This window comes from Pelodiscus sinensis, chromosome 2 (assembly GCF_052426305.1).
Source record: "Pelodiscus sinensis isolate ZL-2025 chromosome 2, ASM5242630v1, whole genome shotgun sequence".
NCBI lineage: Eukaryota > Metazoa > Chordata > Testudines > Trionychidae > Pelodiscus > Pelodiscus sinensis.
This window is the reverse complement of record NC_143053.1, coordinates 61288486-61302394: the sequence shown is the minus strand read 5'-3', so window position 1 is coordinate 61302394 and position 13909 is coordinate 61288486. Positions and strand designations below refer to the sequence as shown.

Below are 13909 nucleotides of genomic sequence, written 5' to 3'. Positions count from 1 at the left end.
CCACACTTGCTAATGAAGCCCGGGATTTGAATTTCCCGGGCTTCATTAGCATAAGCGGGGAGCCGCCATTTTTAAATCCCCGCTGCTTCGAACCCCGTGCAGCGCGGCTACACCGGGCTCGAACTAGGTAGTTCGGAGTAGGTTCCTATTCCGAACTACCGTTACTCCTCCTCGTGAAACGAGGTGTACCGGTAGTTCGGAATAGGCACCCTAGTCCGAACTACCTAGTTTGAGCCCCGTGTAGCCGCGCTGCACGGGGTTCGAAGCAGCGGGGATTTAAAAATGGCGGCTCCCCGCTTATGCTAATGAAGCCTGGGAAATTCAAATCCCGGGCTTCATTAGCAAGTGCGGTATGCATACATTACCCCGCTAGTTCGAACTAGCGGGGTAGTGTAGACATACCCTCACACACTTCTTAGCAGGGCTTAACCCTCTTAACATATGCAAGATGAGGTTTGCTCTTTGCAATGGATTGGAATACGTGAGGCACTCTTATGAGAAGGGCTAACAATACAGGCAGTCCCCGGGTTACGTACAAGATAGGGACTGTAGGTTTGTTCTTAAGTTGAATCTGTATGGAAGTCGGAACTGGCATCCAGATTCAGCCGCTGAATCTGGACACCAGTTCTGACTTACATACAGATTCAACTTAAGAACCCCAGGCGTCCCCAAGTCAGCTGCTGCTGAAACTGATCAGCAGCTGATTCCAGGAAGTGCCCCACCGGCAGTGCCCCACCTGCTCTACCACAGGCCCCGGGCTTTGCTCCACATCTCCCTGGTCTGCTGAGGCGGGCACTAGCTGCGTCCCCCCCAGCAGACCAGAGAGACGCGGAGCAAAGCGGTGGAGGACCCGGGCCGGACCCGCGGCGCTTCCAGATCAGCTGGAAGTGCTGGGTCCGGCCGGGTCCTGCACGGCTTTGCTCAGCGTCTCCCTGGTCTACAGACCAGGGAGACGCTGAGCAAAGCCGTGGAGGACCTGGACCGGACCCACGGCGCTTCCAGATCAGCTGGAAGCGCCGCGGGTCCGGCCCCAGGTCCTGCGCAGCTTTGCTCAGCGTCTCCCTGGTCTGCAGACCAGAGAGACGCTGAGCAAAGCGGCACAGGACCCGGGGCCAGACCCGCGGCGCTTCCAGCTGATCTGGAAGCGGCCGTGGGTCCGGCCCCGGGTCCTGCGCCGCTTTGCTCCCCGTCTCCCTGGTCTGCTGGCTCCCGCAGCAGACCAGGGAGACGGGGAGCAGCTTTTCTCGCCCCGGAGGAGGCGGGCGGCAGGACCAGGCGTCCCTCCGCTCCAGTCCTCCGGGGTGAGAAAATCCCCCTTGGTATCTGCGGATCCGACATAAGTCGGATCCGCGTAACTCGGGGACTGCCTGTACTAGATTGCACCATTGCTAGCCATGGATAGAAAGTCCCACGGTGGGTTCTCATTAGGGGATGCCAGCTCTGGACAATCAGTGTTAGACATCTTGCTTGGGTGCAAACCAAGACATTGTCTAGATTCTTGATACAGCCTGTGCAGACCTGAAATCTATTTGGCTGGGACGTTCTTGACCTGGCTTAAGTTTGGTTATTTAACAAAAGCGATGGCCATTTTTACCTCCAATCAAGTGTTCATTCCTATGAGATGCAGAGCATTCTCTACGCCTATTAAAGTGAGTAACTATGTAGAGGGTGCTCAGCACCTTGGAGAACTGGATCTCAACCTCTTACTTGTGACGTGACATTGGAAAGAACAGTTGGGGGATATAGGTTTTTATTTACCTGTCTGCACATACTCTGCACATACTCTGTTGTTTTATTTCTGAATAGATATTTATACCGACTGATCCGTGATTAATCTGAAAGTAGTAATGTTTTTTATTCACTTTTGGCACTGCCCCAGCACGTTCTATTAAATTATGCTGCAGCATGTTATACTCTAATTCAAAATCCTAAAAGCACAGTATGAGTCAAAGAAGGTCTTATGTTTAAAACAAATACCTACTTTTATTTTCACAGTTGCTTCACATTTGTTTCAAAATGGAATGCCAATGAAAGATTTATCATAACTATGTCATGAGACATTTTACTGCTTACATTTAAGCAATAATATCTATAGTCAACATTGTAATGATGTCAACATTTTCGCGCTCTCAGTAAAACAGGTTTGAACGTCCAAGCTGGATTGCGAGGTATGACTCCATATATAATAGCTGTGGTGTTTGCCCACAGAGTCACTACACTAGTAACTAACCTGAATATGAAAGGCTGTATATAAAAACAAATGTTATTCTATTGAGCTAGGGTATACAAGCAATAAACAGCTTTTGCAGTTGATTAAATACTGAAGTAAAGTTCAGGCATTTAATCAACTGCAAAGCCCATTTAACATAAGTATACTCCAATACCGTAGTTATTATTGATATTACATATGAAGAGAAAATGTTCATCTAATATATCTCACAAAAACAATTTTCTTCTCAGAGGCCTGGGAGCTTAGATGTGTCAATCCAGAAAGTCTTTCTAGTGATATTGATATGGGGTATATATTTTATGTGAATAATTAAATGGCCTCACGCATAGACAACAAATAATAAGACTCTGTAGTATTTACATAACACTTTTCATCCATTTGTCTGCAAGTGTTCTACAAAGAAGGATAAGATTTTCCTGATTTTGAAGATGAGGAAGACTGAGGCACACGGAGATCAAGACTTACTTAAAAAAAAGTTCACTAACTTTGGTGCTCAATTGGGTGCAGACACCTTTGGCCTACTTTTCAGATTTCTCAGAGCAGCTACAAATTCCACTGAGGTCAAGCAGAGTTTGTGGGTGCCAGCACCTATCAACACTAACACTTGGCTGCTGTCAATATAGGGCACTTTAAAAAGGAGGCACTAAAAAGGAATGAAGGCTTGAGTATTTAGTTCTAAATGACTTGCTCAAAAACACTGAGGTAGCTTCCCACAATTTCTTTTGGGTTCATTGACTCCACATGTGTCAATAATTACAACTCAAGAGAGTGCTCACAAATGTTTATGGGACAAATTTTGTCTTGGCTCACACCCATGTAGCTAATGTAGCCTTGAAACAAATTATCTTTGCAACTACAGAGACAAATACAAAGGTTCCCCAAACTAGCATCTAAATGCTGACATGTCTCTCCAAACTCTTTCTAGTCTAACTTGTATAAATGATAACTGTATGCCAGAGCACATCTTCAGGGCAGGCATTGTTCATTTACAGTGTCACATCCTAGCATTTGGGAGACTGGACAACCAGGAAGAGACTCAGCAGGGTATGCTACACGACAGGCTGGGGACCGACTGGCTAAGCAGCAGTTCATCAGAAAAGGACCTGGGATGAGAAGCTGGATATGAGTCAAAAATGTGCTCTTGTAGCCAAGAAGGCTAATGGCATATTAGGGTGAATTAGTAGGAGCACTGTCAGCAGAACCAGGGAAGTGACTATTCCCCTTTATTTGGCACTGGTGAGGCCACATCTAGAGTACTGTGTCCAATTCTGGGCCCCTCATTATAGAAAAGATGTGGATGCACTGGAGAAAGTCCAGCAGAGGGCAACAGAAATGATTAGGGGCATGGGCAGTTGTTGAAGGTAGGGCTGGGGGAGGCAAGACCTCCAGCCATGTCCTTTCTGCTAGGCCCTGCCCCTTCCCCATTCCTGGGAGGCTGAACGACATGCCATGCGCCTGCTCCCCCCTTCCAACCATGGGGAGGGGAGGGAAGGAGAAGGAAGTGGGCGCACACTGGCTGCAGCCTCCCCAACCTTGGTGGAAGGTACACCGTGCAGCACGGCTCAACCAAACCCAGCTCAGCCTCTTGAGCGCTGTGGAACGAAGAGGCAGGGTGTGCTGTGCCGCATGGCCTGGCCCAGGCTCTCTAGCCCCGGACCACAGGGGGAGGGAGGAGGGTGTGCCACGTGGCCAGGCCTGCCCTCCCCTACCTCAGAGCACTGGGAGGGGCGGGTGCTGGGGGTAGCAATACTCCACCCCAGAATTCCTATAGCAGGCGTTATGGGGGTGAAGTGTGGGTGGAGCTATGCCTGGCGGTTTGGGACCCGACACCCATGATTAGGGGGCTGTTGCACATGACCTACAAGAAGAGACTGAGGGATTTGGGCTTATTTAGTCTGCCAAAGAATGATGGAGGATTTGATAGAAGCCTTTAACTACCTAAAGGAGGGTTCCAAAGAGGATGGAGAGAGACTTCTCTCAGTAGTGACAGATGGCAAAACAAGGAGCAATGGTCTCATGTTACAGTGTGGGAGGTCTACATTGGATATTAGAAAAAAACTATTTCACTAGGAGGGTGGTGAAGCACTGCAACAGGTTACCTAGGGAGGTGATAGAATCTCCTTCTCTATAGGTTTTGAAGCCCTGGCTTGACAAAGCCCTGGCTGGGATGATTTAGTTAGGGTTGGTCCTGCTTTGGGCAGGAGTTTGGACTCAATGACCTCCTGAGATCTCTTTCAACCCTATGTAGTCCAGAGACTGCCCTCCCTTGGCTGACAGATTGAAAAAGAGCTTTTTTGAAGAAGACAGTGCAAGACCTACTGGGCTGAAGATTGTCTCCCTAAAACCATCATCTTGGCAAGCTGGAAATGGATGGGGAAGAGTCCCCATCAATCCCTGAAGTGTCCTCTGTGTCCCTGGCCCTGTCTCCAGCTGACGACAGAGAAAAGGGGAATGAGGAGCTTACTTATGAAGCAGAACCCTTGTGTGTCATGTACAACTAGCTGTCAGCTCTCCCTAAGTGAGTCCACGGCTAATTTATATGTTTGTATAGGGTTACCACATAAAGGCTGAGGGCACAAAGTCGGCTCAGGATTTGACCCCAAAAGAGGAAGTTTGTATGTTAAGGAGGAACGTAGCACCAGTAAGAAACTGCGTGCAACTGATATGGGGACAATTTCCAGAGTCTGTAGGATATGTGTGAAGCTAAAGTTGTTAGCTTCTTGTACAATTATAAATATTCTTTAAGTAGCAGAACATTACTTAGGCCACAGTTTTGTTAGATTTCTAAAATTGTCTTAAGCACACAGTTTTACTCAAATTCTTAGCACTTTAACTGTCTTTTGAAGCACCAGAAATGCGAGTTACAGAGTTATTTTAAACAGAAACCAGAGATGCAGACTATTTCACAATTTGTAGGCATAGTTTTCTAGTTCTCAACACAGATTAAAAGACACCATCAACTTGAAAATTAGTCATCTTTTCAAAAAACAAGTTAAAGCTTAAATGTAGTTTTAGATGCTATTTTTGTCTTTGAATCCACCTATCAATCTTGTGGGTTTACAATAATATTTTTCTAGTTTTTGACAAATTTCTTCTTTTCTGGTTGTAAGAAAAACAACAGGAAGAACTGGCAAACACAAAGTGCTGTCAAATGTACACAGTAAACAAGACAAACTATTCTCTAATTTCTTTCAGTTATAATCATCCAAAATGTTAATGGTTATGCGAGTAGGCAAAACAGAGGTCTCATTTTTTATAGGATGGTGTTCTTTCAGAGTGTCTCACATTAAACATGACATAATGTAGTATTGTGGCTCAGATAAATCAGTAGGAAGTATGGGCCTGATTCAAACCCTATTCAAGTCGTCAAAAGCTTCTTGTTGTCTTTCACAGAGCTTGAATCAGGCCCTGTAACATTAGTAAATTCAGGTTACTGAGTCATGGCACAATGTTAACAAACTGTTGAATTTCAAAATGCACTCTAAAGCCAGTGAAATGCTGCCAAGACAATAAACACAACACTCCTACACATCATATCCCCCTGTGCTAAGCCCCATGTATTAGAAGGTGGATCTCTCAGGGAGGGGGAAGACAGAAGGACCTATTCATTTGTTTTTCCGTTGACAAGAAAATAGCCATAACCAAGACAGGGGCAGCATCATTAAGTGAACAATTTACCAGTAAATGCATTTGATGGAATTGTTTATATTTTTGTTTCTAAAAATAGATAGAATATATTGATAACGTAGAACAGTGTTAAATCTGTGTAATTTGAAATGGCATGGCAGTTACTTAATTTTTTTCTGGTGGAGAGGGAGAGAGGAAAAAGGCCCAAGGAGAAAACCTCCATGGGAATTTAAAAAAATGTTAGCTCTATTTATAGCAATTCATTCTCCTTTCCATTTGGCGGTATAATTTAAGCAGGGACTTCCAGAAGCTCCCAAGATCCTCATCCAGCACTTCATTGGATATGTCTCCTAAACAAAAACACTAGGGCTGTGTCTACACTGGGCCACTTATTCCGGAAAATCAGCCACTTTTCTGGAATAAGCTGCGAGCTGTCTACACTGGCCCTTGAATTTCCGGAAAAGCAACGGCGCTGTACTGTACAAAATCAGCCGCTATTCCGGAAAAACTATTCTGCTCCCGCTTGGGCATAAGTCCTTATTCCGGAACACTGTTCCGGAAAAGGGCCAGTGTAGACAGCCCAGTAGTCTTTTCCGGAAAAAAGCCCTGATTGCGAAAATGACGACATTGGCCACAGATGCTTTTCCGGAAAAAGGGCTTTTCCGGAAAAGAAGCCTGCCAATGTAGATGCTCCTTTTCCGGAAAAACTTAAAACGGAATAGTATTCCGTTTTAAGCAGTTCCGGAAATTCATGCCAGTGTAGACACAGCCTAGTATTTTTCTCCGAGGCCTTTCTTTAGTGCAAGGATGCCTGAAGGGAAGAGGGGTCAATGGAATACTCATCATCAATTTTGGGGTCATCAAAGATCACCTGGGGCCTTCCTCAAGTAAAACTACCAGAGAAGAAAGGTGGCCTCAGGAAACCACCCAGACAGATTTTATGCAGTTTCTAGTGAATGCTGTGCCGAGGGCAGAGAGGCTTGGGGATGGTGGGAATAAAAAATATTGTCTTTCTCTAGTGAGGCTGCCCTTGCACCCTGCTGTGTAGGACTTCTTCATCCTTGGATGTCATGTTTCCTTGAGCAAGTGTAATGGCACCTCCAGACTGGTCAACTGTCTGTGGGATTGAACCTAAGACTTTTCCATCTAAAACTCTGTGCCTCTATGAGTTGTTTTAAAGGAAAAGACATGGTAAGACAAGGGCAGCAGAGGAGACAAAAGTCTCTCTAGACAAAAGTCTCTCTAGAGGGGGACAGAGGCCCACATTGAGTTAATGTGGATTACAAAGTCATGTGGCAACTGGCTATTCCAATTGCAATACTCCGTCCTCAGCAGAGAGGATGTAGTGTGGAAGGTAATTCTTTCCGTTGGCTCAGGATACTGTGCAAGGTGAATGTCTCAGAGCTGCTGCTTTCTTCCATGCCCCCACTTCTTGCCCAATTTTCTGCCATTCCCGCTTTTGTATATGTGAGGGTGATCCTCCAATCCTAAGGCATTAGCATTATTCTTTTTTCACTTAAAACATACACAATAGGAGAGAGATGAAAGCAAAACAGGAAAAGCAAACATCTCTACAAAGAAAACAGCAAAAAAAAAAAAAAAAAAGTGAGATTAGTGGGAAATCTGCATCAGGCAACTTACTCTTCTAGAGACCTTATCTTGTAACGAAAGACAATATCAGAGTCTGGAAAGAGGATACCAAGGCCGAAACGACTGTTGTCGAGTCCTATGGGCTTCTTTTCCACTAGTTCTATGTCAAAGTGAGCCAAGAGTACAATCAGAAACAGCTTTATTTCATTCATTGCAAAGAACCTGCCAGGACACATGCTGATTCCAGAGCCAAAAGGCATCAGAAAGTATTTCAGTTTTCTTCCCCCTTTGTAGAAGGTGTTTTTCTTCTTGCCATTTTCTATAAAACGATCAAACTTATACTCCTGAAAATAGAAGAGAGATGGGGACAATTAACAGAGCACTTACAAGAGTGATTTCATTTGCAAGACAGAGGGTGCTTCTAGACCCTGAAATAAGTTAAGAGCTAAGGCAAATAACTGACAGCTTCCTCTTTTTACTCTGTTCACTTAAAATGAGTTTTATCTACCCTCAAATAACTTCACTGCACATTAAGGCCAAGTCTACACTGGCACTCTGCAGCACTGTAACACCCCTCCCAGCGCAGCAAGTTACAACAAGTTGTCTTACAGTCACACTTCCAGCACAGTAAGGTACTCCCCTTGCAGAGGCAATTTACATAGAGCACTGGGTGATTTCTCTCCCAGTGCTCCTGCTGTGGCCCCACGTTCAGTTTAAAGCACTGCCGCGGCTGCGCTTTAAACTGCTAAAAGGTATTGAAAGCCTAAGTGGCAGGGGCTATTGTCTGGGTTGTTGGAAAAGGTGTGCCGCCTCTTTTAGACAGAGTGCTAGTTGCTATGGCAGTTTCACAGTAGGTCATTATGGGGTCCCATTCCCAACAGATGACCAGAAAGGAGAAAAGACAATGTATGCCCATTCCAGTGCAGGATTTATTTATTTATTTTACTGTATTTGTTCTAATTTTTAGGTAGGGACAACGATCCTCAGAAAGAGGACAATTTCTGTTTGTGAAGCATCCTGCACACCTAGGTGGCTAAATACATTAAGATAATAAATAATAATAATAATAATAATAGGTAATATTTAGTCCTGCCACGAGAGCAGGGGACTAGACAGATGACCTCTCAAGGTCTTTTCCAATCCTTTGTTTCTGATTCGATGAGTGTATGAAAAGTTAGCAAAATCCCATTGGTATACTGATTTTGCTCTTTCTGGAAAGGAGAAAATTGATCTACTGGAACCACCACTTACCCTCTCCCAGTGTGGATTGTTCAGGTACTAGCCTGGATAACTTACAATCAGTTTTCCTGTTGGTTGAAGCTAGTTTCTATCTGTCTCACTTGTTCACACCTGACTTTCAATGCTTTGCTATGGAAGATGTGTGCAAAGCAGGCCACATGAGAATACATGACCATAGTAGGAAGTGTTTTTCTAGCGTGAGTACTCTAGAATTTACTAGAGTACTTAGCTATTATCTTAGGTCCCATAATTTTGCACCTTTTCGAAGCTCTTTAATATCAGGGTCATCATTTAGGACTAACTGGGGTTTGTAAATGAAGATATGGCAATCCTAGCTCAGTCCACGGTAAATTAAACCACTTAAAATGGTCATGTATGTTTTGTAAGAAAACAGCAAAGCACTTTCTGCCTACAGTTGCTCATTAACACACATCTAACTTAGCACAGGCTTTTGAAAGTTACACGTGAACAAGCAATTCAGACAGAAACCATCTCATATGACAGTAAAAAAGTCATAGAAAGTTTGCCAGGCTGGTTCTTGGTGGTGCCATACCCCAGAGGAAAAAGTGGACTGATTATCTCTTAGACAGAAATACAAAGACACTGCAATATATTAATTTTAATAAAAGCGTGTAGTCAACCTGTGGAACTCCTTGCCAGAGGAGGCTGTGAAGGCTAGGACTATAATAGATTTTAAAGAGAAGCTAGATAATTTCATGGAGGTTAGGTCCATAAAAGGCTATTAGCCAGGGGATAAAATGGTGTCCTTGGCCTCTGTTTGTCAGAGGCTGGAGAGAGATGGCAGGAGACAAATCGCTTGATCATTGTCTTAGATCCACCCTTTCTGGGGCACCCGGTGCTGGCAACTGTCAGCAGACAGGATACTGGGCTAGATGGACTTTTGGTCTGACCCAGTACGGCCGTTCTTCTGTTCTTATGTTCTTATGTTAAGAGAGACCACTTCAAGTTTCACAGACCTTCAGCTGGAATTTTACCTCGTTTCCGATCTAAAAACCCAGAAGTCGGAAACAAGAGGTAAAATTCCAGCTGAACGTCTGTGAGACTTGATAGCATTAATTTTAATCATGATGGAAACTGAGCAAATTAATATATCTGGGTATGTCTACACTACCCCGCTAGTTCGAACTAGCGGGGTAATGTATGCATACCGCACTTGCTAATGAAGCCCGGGATTTGAATTTCCCGGGCTTCATTAGCATAAGCGGGGAGCCGCCATTTTTAAATCCCCGCTGCTTCGAACCCCGTGTAGCGCGGCTACACGGGGCTCAAACTAGGTAGTTCGGACTAGGGTCCTATTCCGAACTACCGTTACTCCTCGTGAAACGAGGTGTACCGGTAGTTCGGAATAGGCACCCTAGTCCGAACTACCTAGTTCGAGCCCCGTGTAGCCGCGCTACACGGGGTTCGAAGCAGCGGGGATTTAAAAATGGCGGCTCCCCGCTTATGCTAATGAAGCCCGGGAAATTCAAATCCCGGGCTTCATTAGCAAGTGCGGTATGCATACATTGCCCCGCTAGTTCGAACTAGCGGGGTAGTGTAGACATACCCTCTGAATTTAAATCCATCTTTATCACAGAATACATATTGCTCAGTTTGAGAGCTATACAGGACTTCCTATATTGATTTTCTATTGTTCAGGATTTACAGGGTCACCATATCACTCACTGAAGTTTAGGCTAATTTATGTAGACATCAGAGGGTCACTTGACTACATTATGGAAGCCTGATTTAATATTGCTGTTCATTTACTTAGGCTTTGAGGAGTGAGGAAAGAGGTCACTAACAGTTAAAAAAAAGAACTGGTACTTTTCAGCTTATAAAAGAGAAGACTAAGGGGGGATATAATAGAGATCTATAAAATCATGACTGATGTGGAAAAAGTGAATAAAGAAAAGTTATTTACTAGTTCCCATAATATAAGAACTAGGGGTCACCAAAGAAATTAATAGGTAGCAGGTTTAAAACAAACAAAAGGAAGTTTTTCTTCACACAGTGCACAGTCAACCTGTGGAACTCCTTGCCAGAGGATATTGTGAAGACCAGGACTTTAACAGGGTTCAAAAAAGAACTAGATACATTCATGGAGGTTAGGTTAATCAATGGCTATTAGCCAGAATGGGTAGGAATGGTATATCCCTACCCTCCATTTGTCAGAGGCTGGAAATGGATGACAGGAGAGGGATCACATGATGATTACCTGTTCTGTTCACTCCCTACTTGGTCTGACCTAGCATGGCTGTTCTTATGTACTCTTGTGTACTATGATACCTAACAATAAGACATTAATTTAATCTTTGGCCTAAATTTAATATTTAAATTCTGCAGAGGTGAATTGCTGATACTATGCTACCTGTTTCCCCAGCATTTTTTCCTCACCCAATATAATCCCAAAATATTGGATCAAACCAAGATTGCTCTTCCATAAAATTCAGTCTGCATCTCATATTCAATAGATGTGCACACTACAAATTCAAGAACACAACAGAAGTTATTTCCCCCACCTTTGAGAGAGTCTCTGTTTTGAAATCAATGTGCTCTGCAAAATACTGATAACTCATTCACCATCAAAACGATAAAGTATATGAACTAAAGTGATATCTTGAAGGCTGAACAGATCTGATATTGAGAAAATTCACTCCATCTATGGAGACACAACACATTCTGACAATTACTTATTAAGGAAGACTTCAAGAAATGCTCAGCTACTAATTTTATACACAGAATTTTCCTTTTTTGTATATGTACAGACAGATTTTTTTTTAACTAAAAAAATAGATATTGTGTTTATATCTGTAGCAGCACTTCCATTTCTACTTCTGGCTAGCCTCTCAGCATCCTTGCTTATGTTGAGTAGCACTTTACACTTCAAAATTAGTCCCATTGACTTCAATAGGACTACTTGTAGAGCAGAATAATATTTGAACAAGGATGTCAGAATCTGTCCCTTTTCCTGAAACTTGATGAACACATTATTATTTTTAAATTCTTCTGGAAGCAAAACTTCAGGAAGCAGCACTTCTAAAACTGGTTGCGTTTTATCTAAGCGATGGCATAAAAATGTGTAAACAAATCTAGTTTCCCTCCTGAAGCTGAACTATGACTTGGAATATATCTGCAATTATCTTAAGTGTTTTAAGGATTGATAAACAATCCCTGGCTTAGAAAATGATGGGGCAGGTGAGGAGAAATGATTTATTTTTAAACTGCCATCTCTGTAAGATACAGGTGGCATTGACTGGTCTCACTTTGTAAAATCTTACTTTCTGTACAGCACATCAGACTAGCAACAACAGTAAAATCTATGGATGAGTATGGCTAATTTGCATGCAGGTGATGAACTTCTGAAGTCGTATTAAGACTGAGCCAGGGTGGATTAATTTCCCGTCTTTGATATTCATTAACGCTAGCATCAGAAAAAAATATAAGGAGATGACACAATTACCCTCAGAGCTTCATCACAGAGCAACAGCTTTATAATCTCAAGTTCACAACATCATACTAATTGACCAGAAAGAGGTGAATCCCTATGAAGAGAGGGGAAAAACATACGGCTCAAGTAAGACACTTCTTTGGAGAATCAATGGTGCTTTGGGGGGCACTTAGCTAAATGGCTCACACTATTTGCTATTTAAAGCATCTTCTATTATTCAGCCCTCCTTGGGTATCAAATGATCCACTGCCAAACAAAACCCACATTTGGTCTACAGTTTATGGCAGTTAACGTGCAATTGTCAATTCCTTTGAAAGCAGTAGCAGTCAGTCTCATCACCATATTTCTCTCTTCAGGCCATGAATCCTTTGACCTACCGGGCCCGAGAAAATACATCTGAAAGCAAGAAGATTTGTTCCACAAGAAGGAACAGCAGTAAAAATATATATAACGATCACAAAAAGCACTGCTGCTGCAATGTGCCTAAAGTACAATGAGTAGCACCAGCTGAATGTTTTACCTTAGGATCTTCATAGACCTCAGGGTCCATGTGCAAAATTTGAGGGTAAAGAGCTATCCAGTCTCCTTTCCTCAAACTGACTTCCCGATTTCCTTCAAGCTTGAGAATATAATCCTCCTGGCTGATCCGAATGTTCATAGAAGATGAGCACATGCGTAAACTCTCATTTAAAGCACTCTCTGCATTTAAACAAAGGGGAGGGAGCATTAAAATATGGAAGATGATTGGAAGTTATGCATGGCTACAGCTGCTGGATCTCTACAAGTTCAGTAGGGCAGGCTAAAAAAAGCCCAACAACAACCATACTAGACACTATGAGGAGGTAATAAACTATCCCGGAGGGGCTAGGAAAAAGCTGCTGAATTCTGAACCTTTAGATTAATTCTCACTGATGGTTCTGTGGAATCTTGCAAGCTTTAGGCAATAGAAAATTTTGGATGGAAAGCCATTATTTAGGCATCATGCTGAAAACACCACAATTGAAAGAGATGCATTTACATGTATTTTGGAGCAAATACCAGTCAAAGCACTGAAAGGACTATTAGGCTTGCCTTTCAAAAGCTGTGGGTTGTAACAGAAACACTGCTAGAAAAATCATTTACTTCATTAATCATGCAATCATTTAGGAGTATTTTGAGATTTAAAAAAAATGTGAAACCAGATATGCCGCCAAATTGTAATGTTGGTTATTTGCAGAATAATTATAAATATTTTGCCTAGCAATTTTAAAAGAAAAAAAATACTTTTATTGACTCCTGAGGAAAAACCTTCTTCTCAGTATTATGGCAAACAAGATTTCTAACATCATCCTAGCCTAGAAGGCTCCAGAAGCTGAATGTCCTTGCTTTCCCAGTGGCCTTCACCTTTTGCTCCTAGCACGACAGATTTTATGGCTAATTTCCGGCAATTTATCCTGGCAGTTTGAGGAGGAATTCCTTTGGGAATAATATGCATAATTTGCATAAATCATTCTGATAGCATGCATATCAGCGTGTAGCTCCTGTCTAAGGCTGCATCTCTCACTTTGTAATCAAAACTGACTATTTTTCCACCAGCATGTATGGGTGCTGTAATATGTGACTTGATTTCTTCTAATCATCAGTGTGAAAAATAGCCTAAAATAGAGTTTCAGTTTCACATGATAATACATTTGTGACTGTATTAATGCTTTGTATTATAAAATAACTCCCCACAAAGTGTTCAGCATGGCACCACAATCCCTGCACCCAAAGGTTAGTTTATTACAGGCAGT

General features: G+C 42.9%; 1 protein-coding gene across 8 annotated transcripts in view; it reads right to left on the bottom strand.

Annotated features, from left to right (window-relative positions):
* Nucleotides 1–13909, bottom strand: part of CYP7B1 (cytochrome P450 family 7 subfamily B member 1) — a 172890-nt gene that overhangs the window by 1304 nt on the left and 157677 nt on the right. For 7 of the 8 annotated variants that reach the window (XM_025180018.3, XM_025180016.3, XM_089776244.1 and 4 more), the window contains 2 exons: nucleotides 12658–12836; nucleotides 399–7791 (listed from right to left, as the gene is read on the bottom strand). In XM_025180018.3, coding sequence (XP_025035803.1) covers nucleotides 7495–7791; nucleotides 12658–12836 — 476 coding nt within the window. In that variant the 3' untranslated portion in view covers nucleotides 399–7494. The remainder of the gene's footprint in view (nucleotides 1–398; nucleotides 7792–12657; nucleotides 12837–13909) is intronic. The other variant, XM_089776242.1, reaches the window with a different exon arrangement.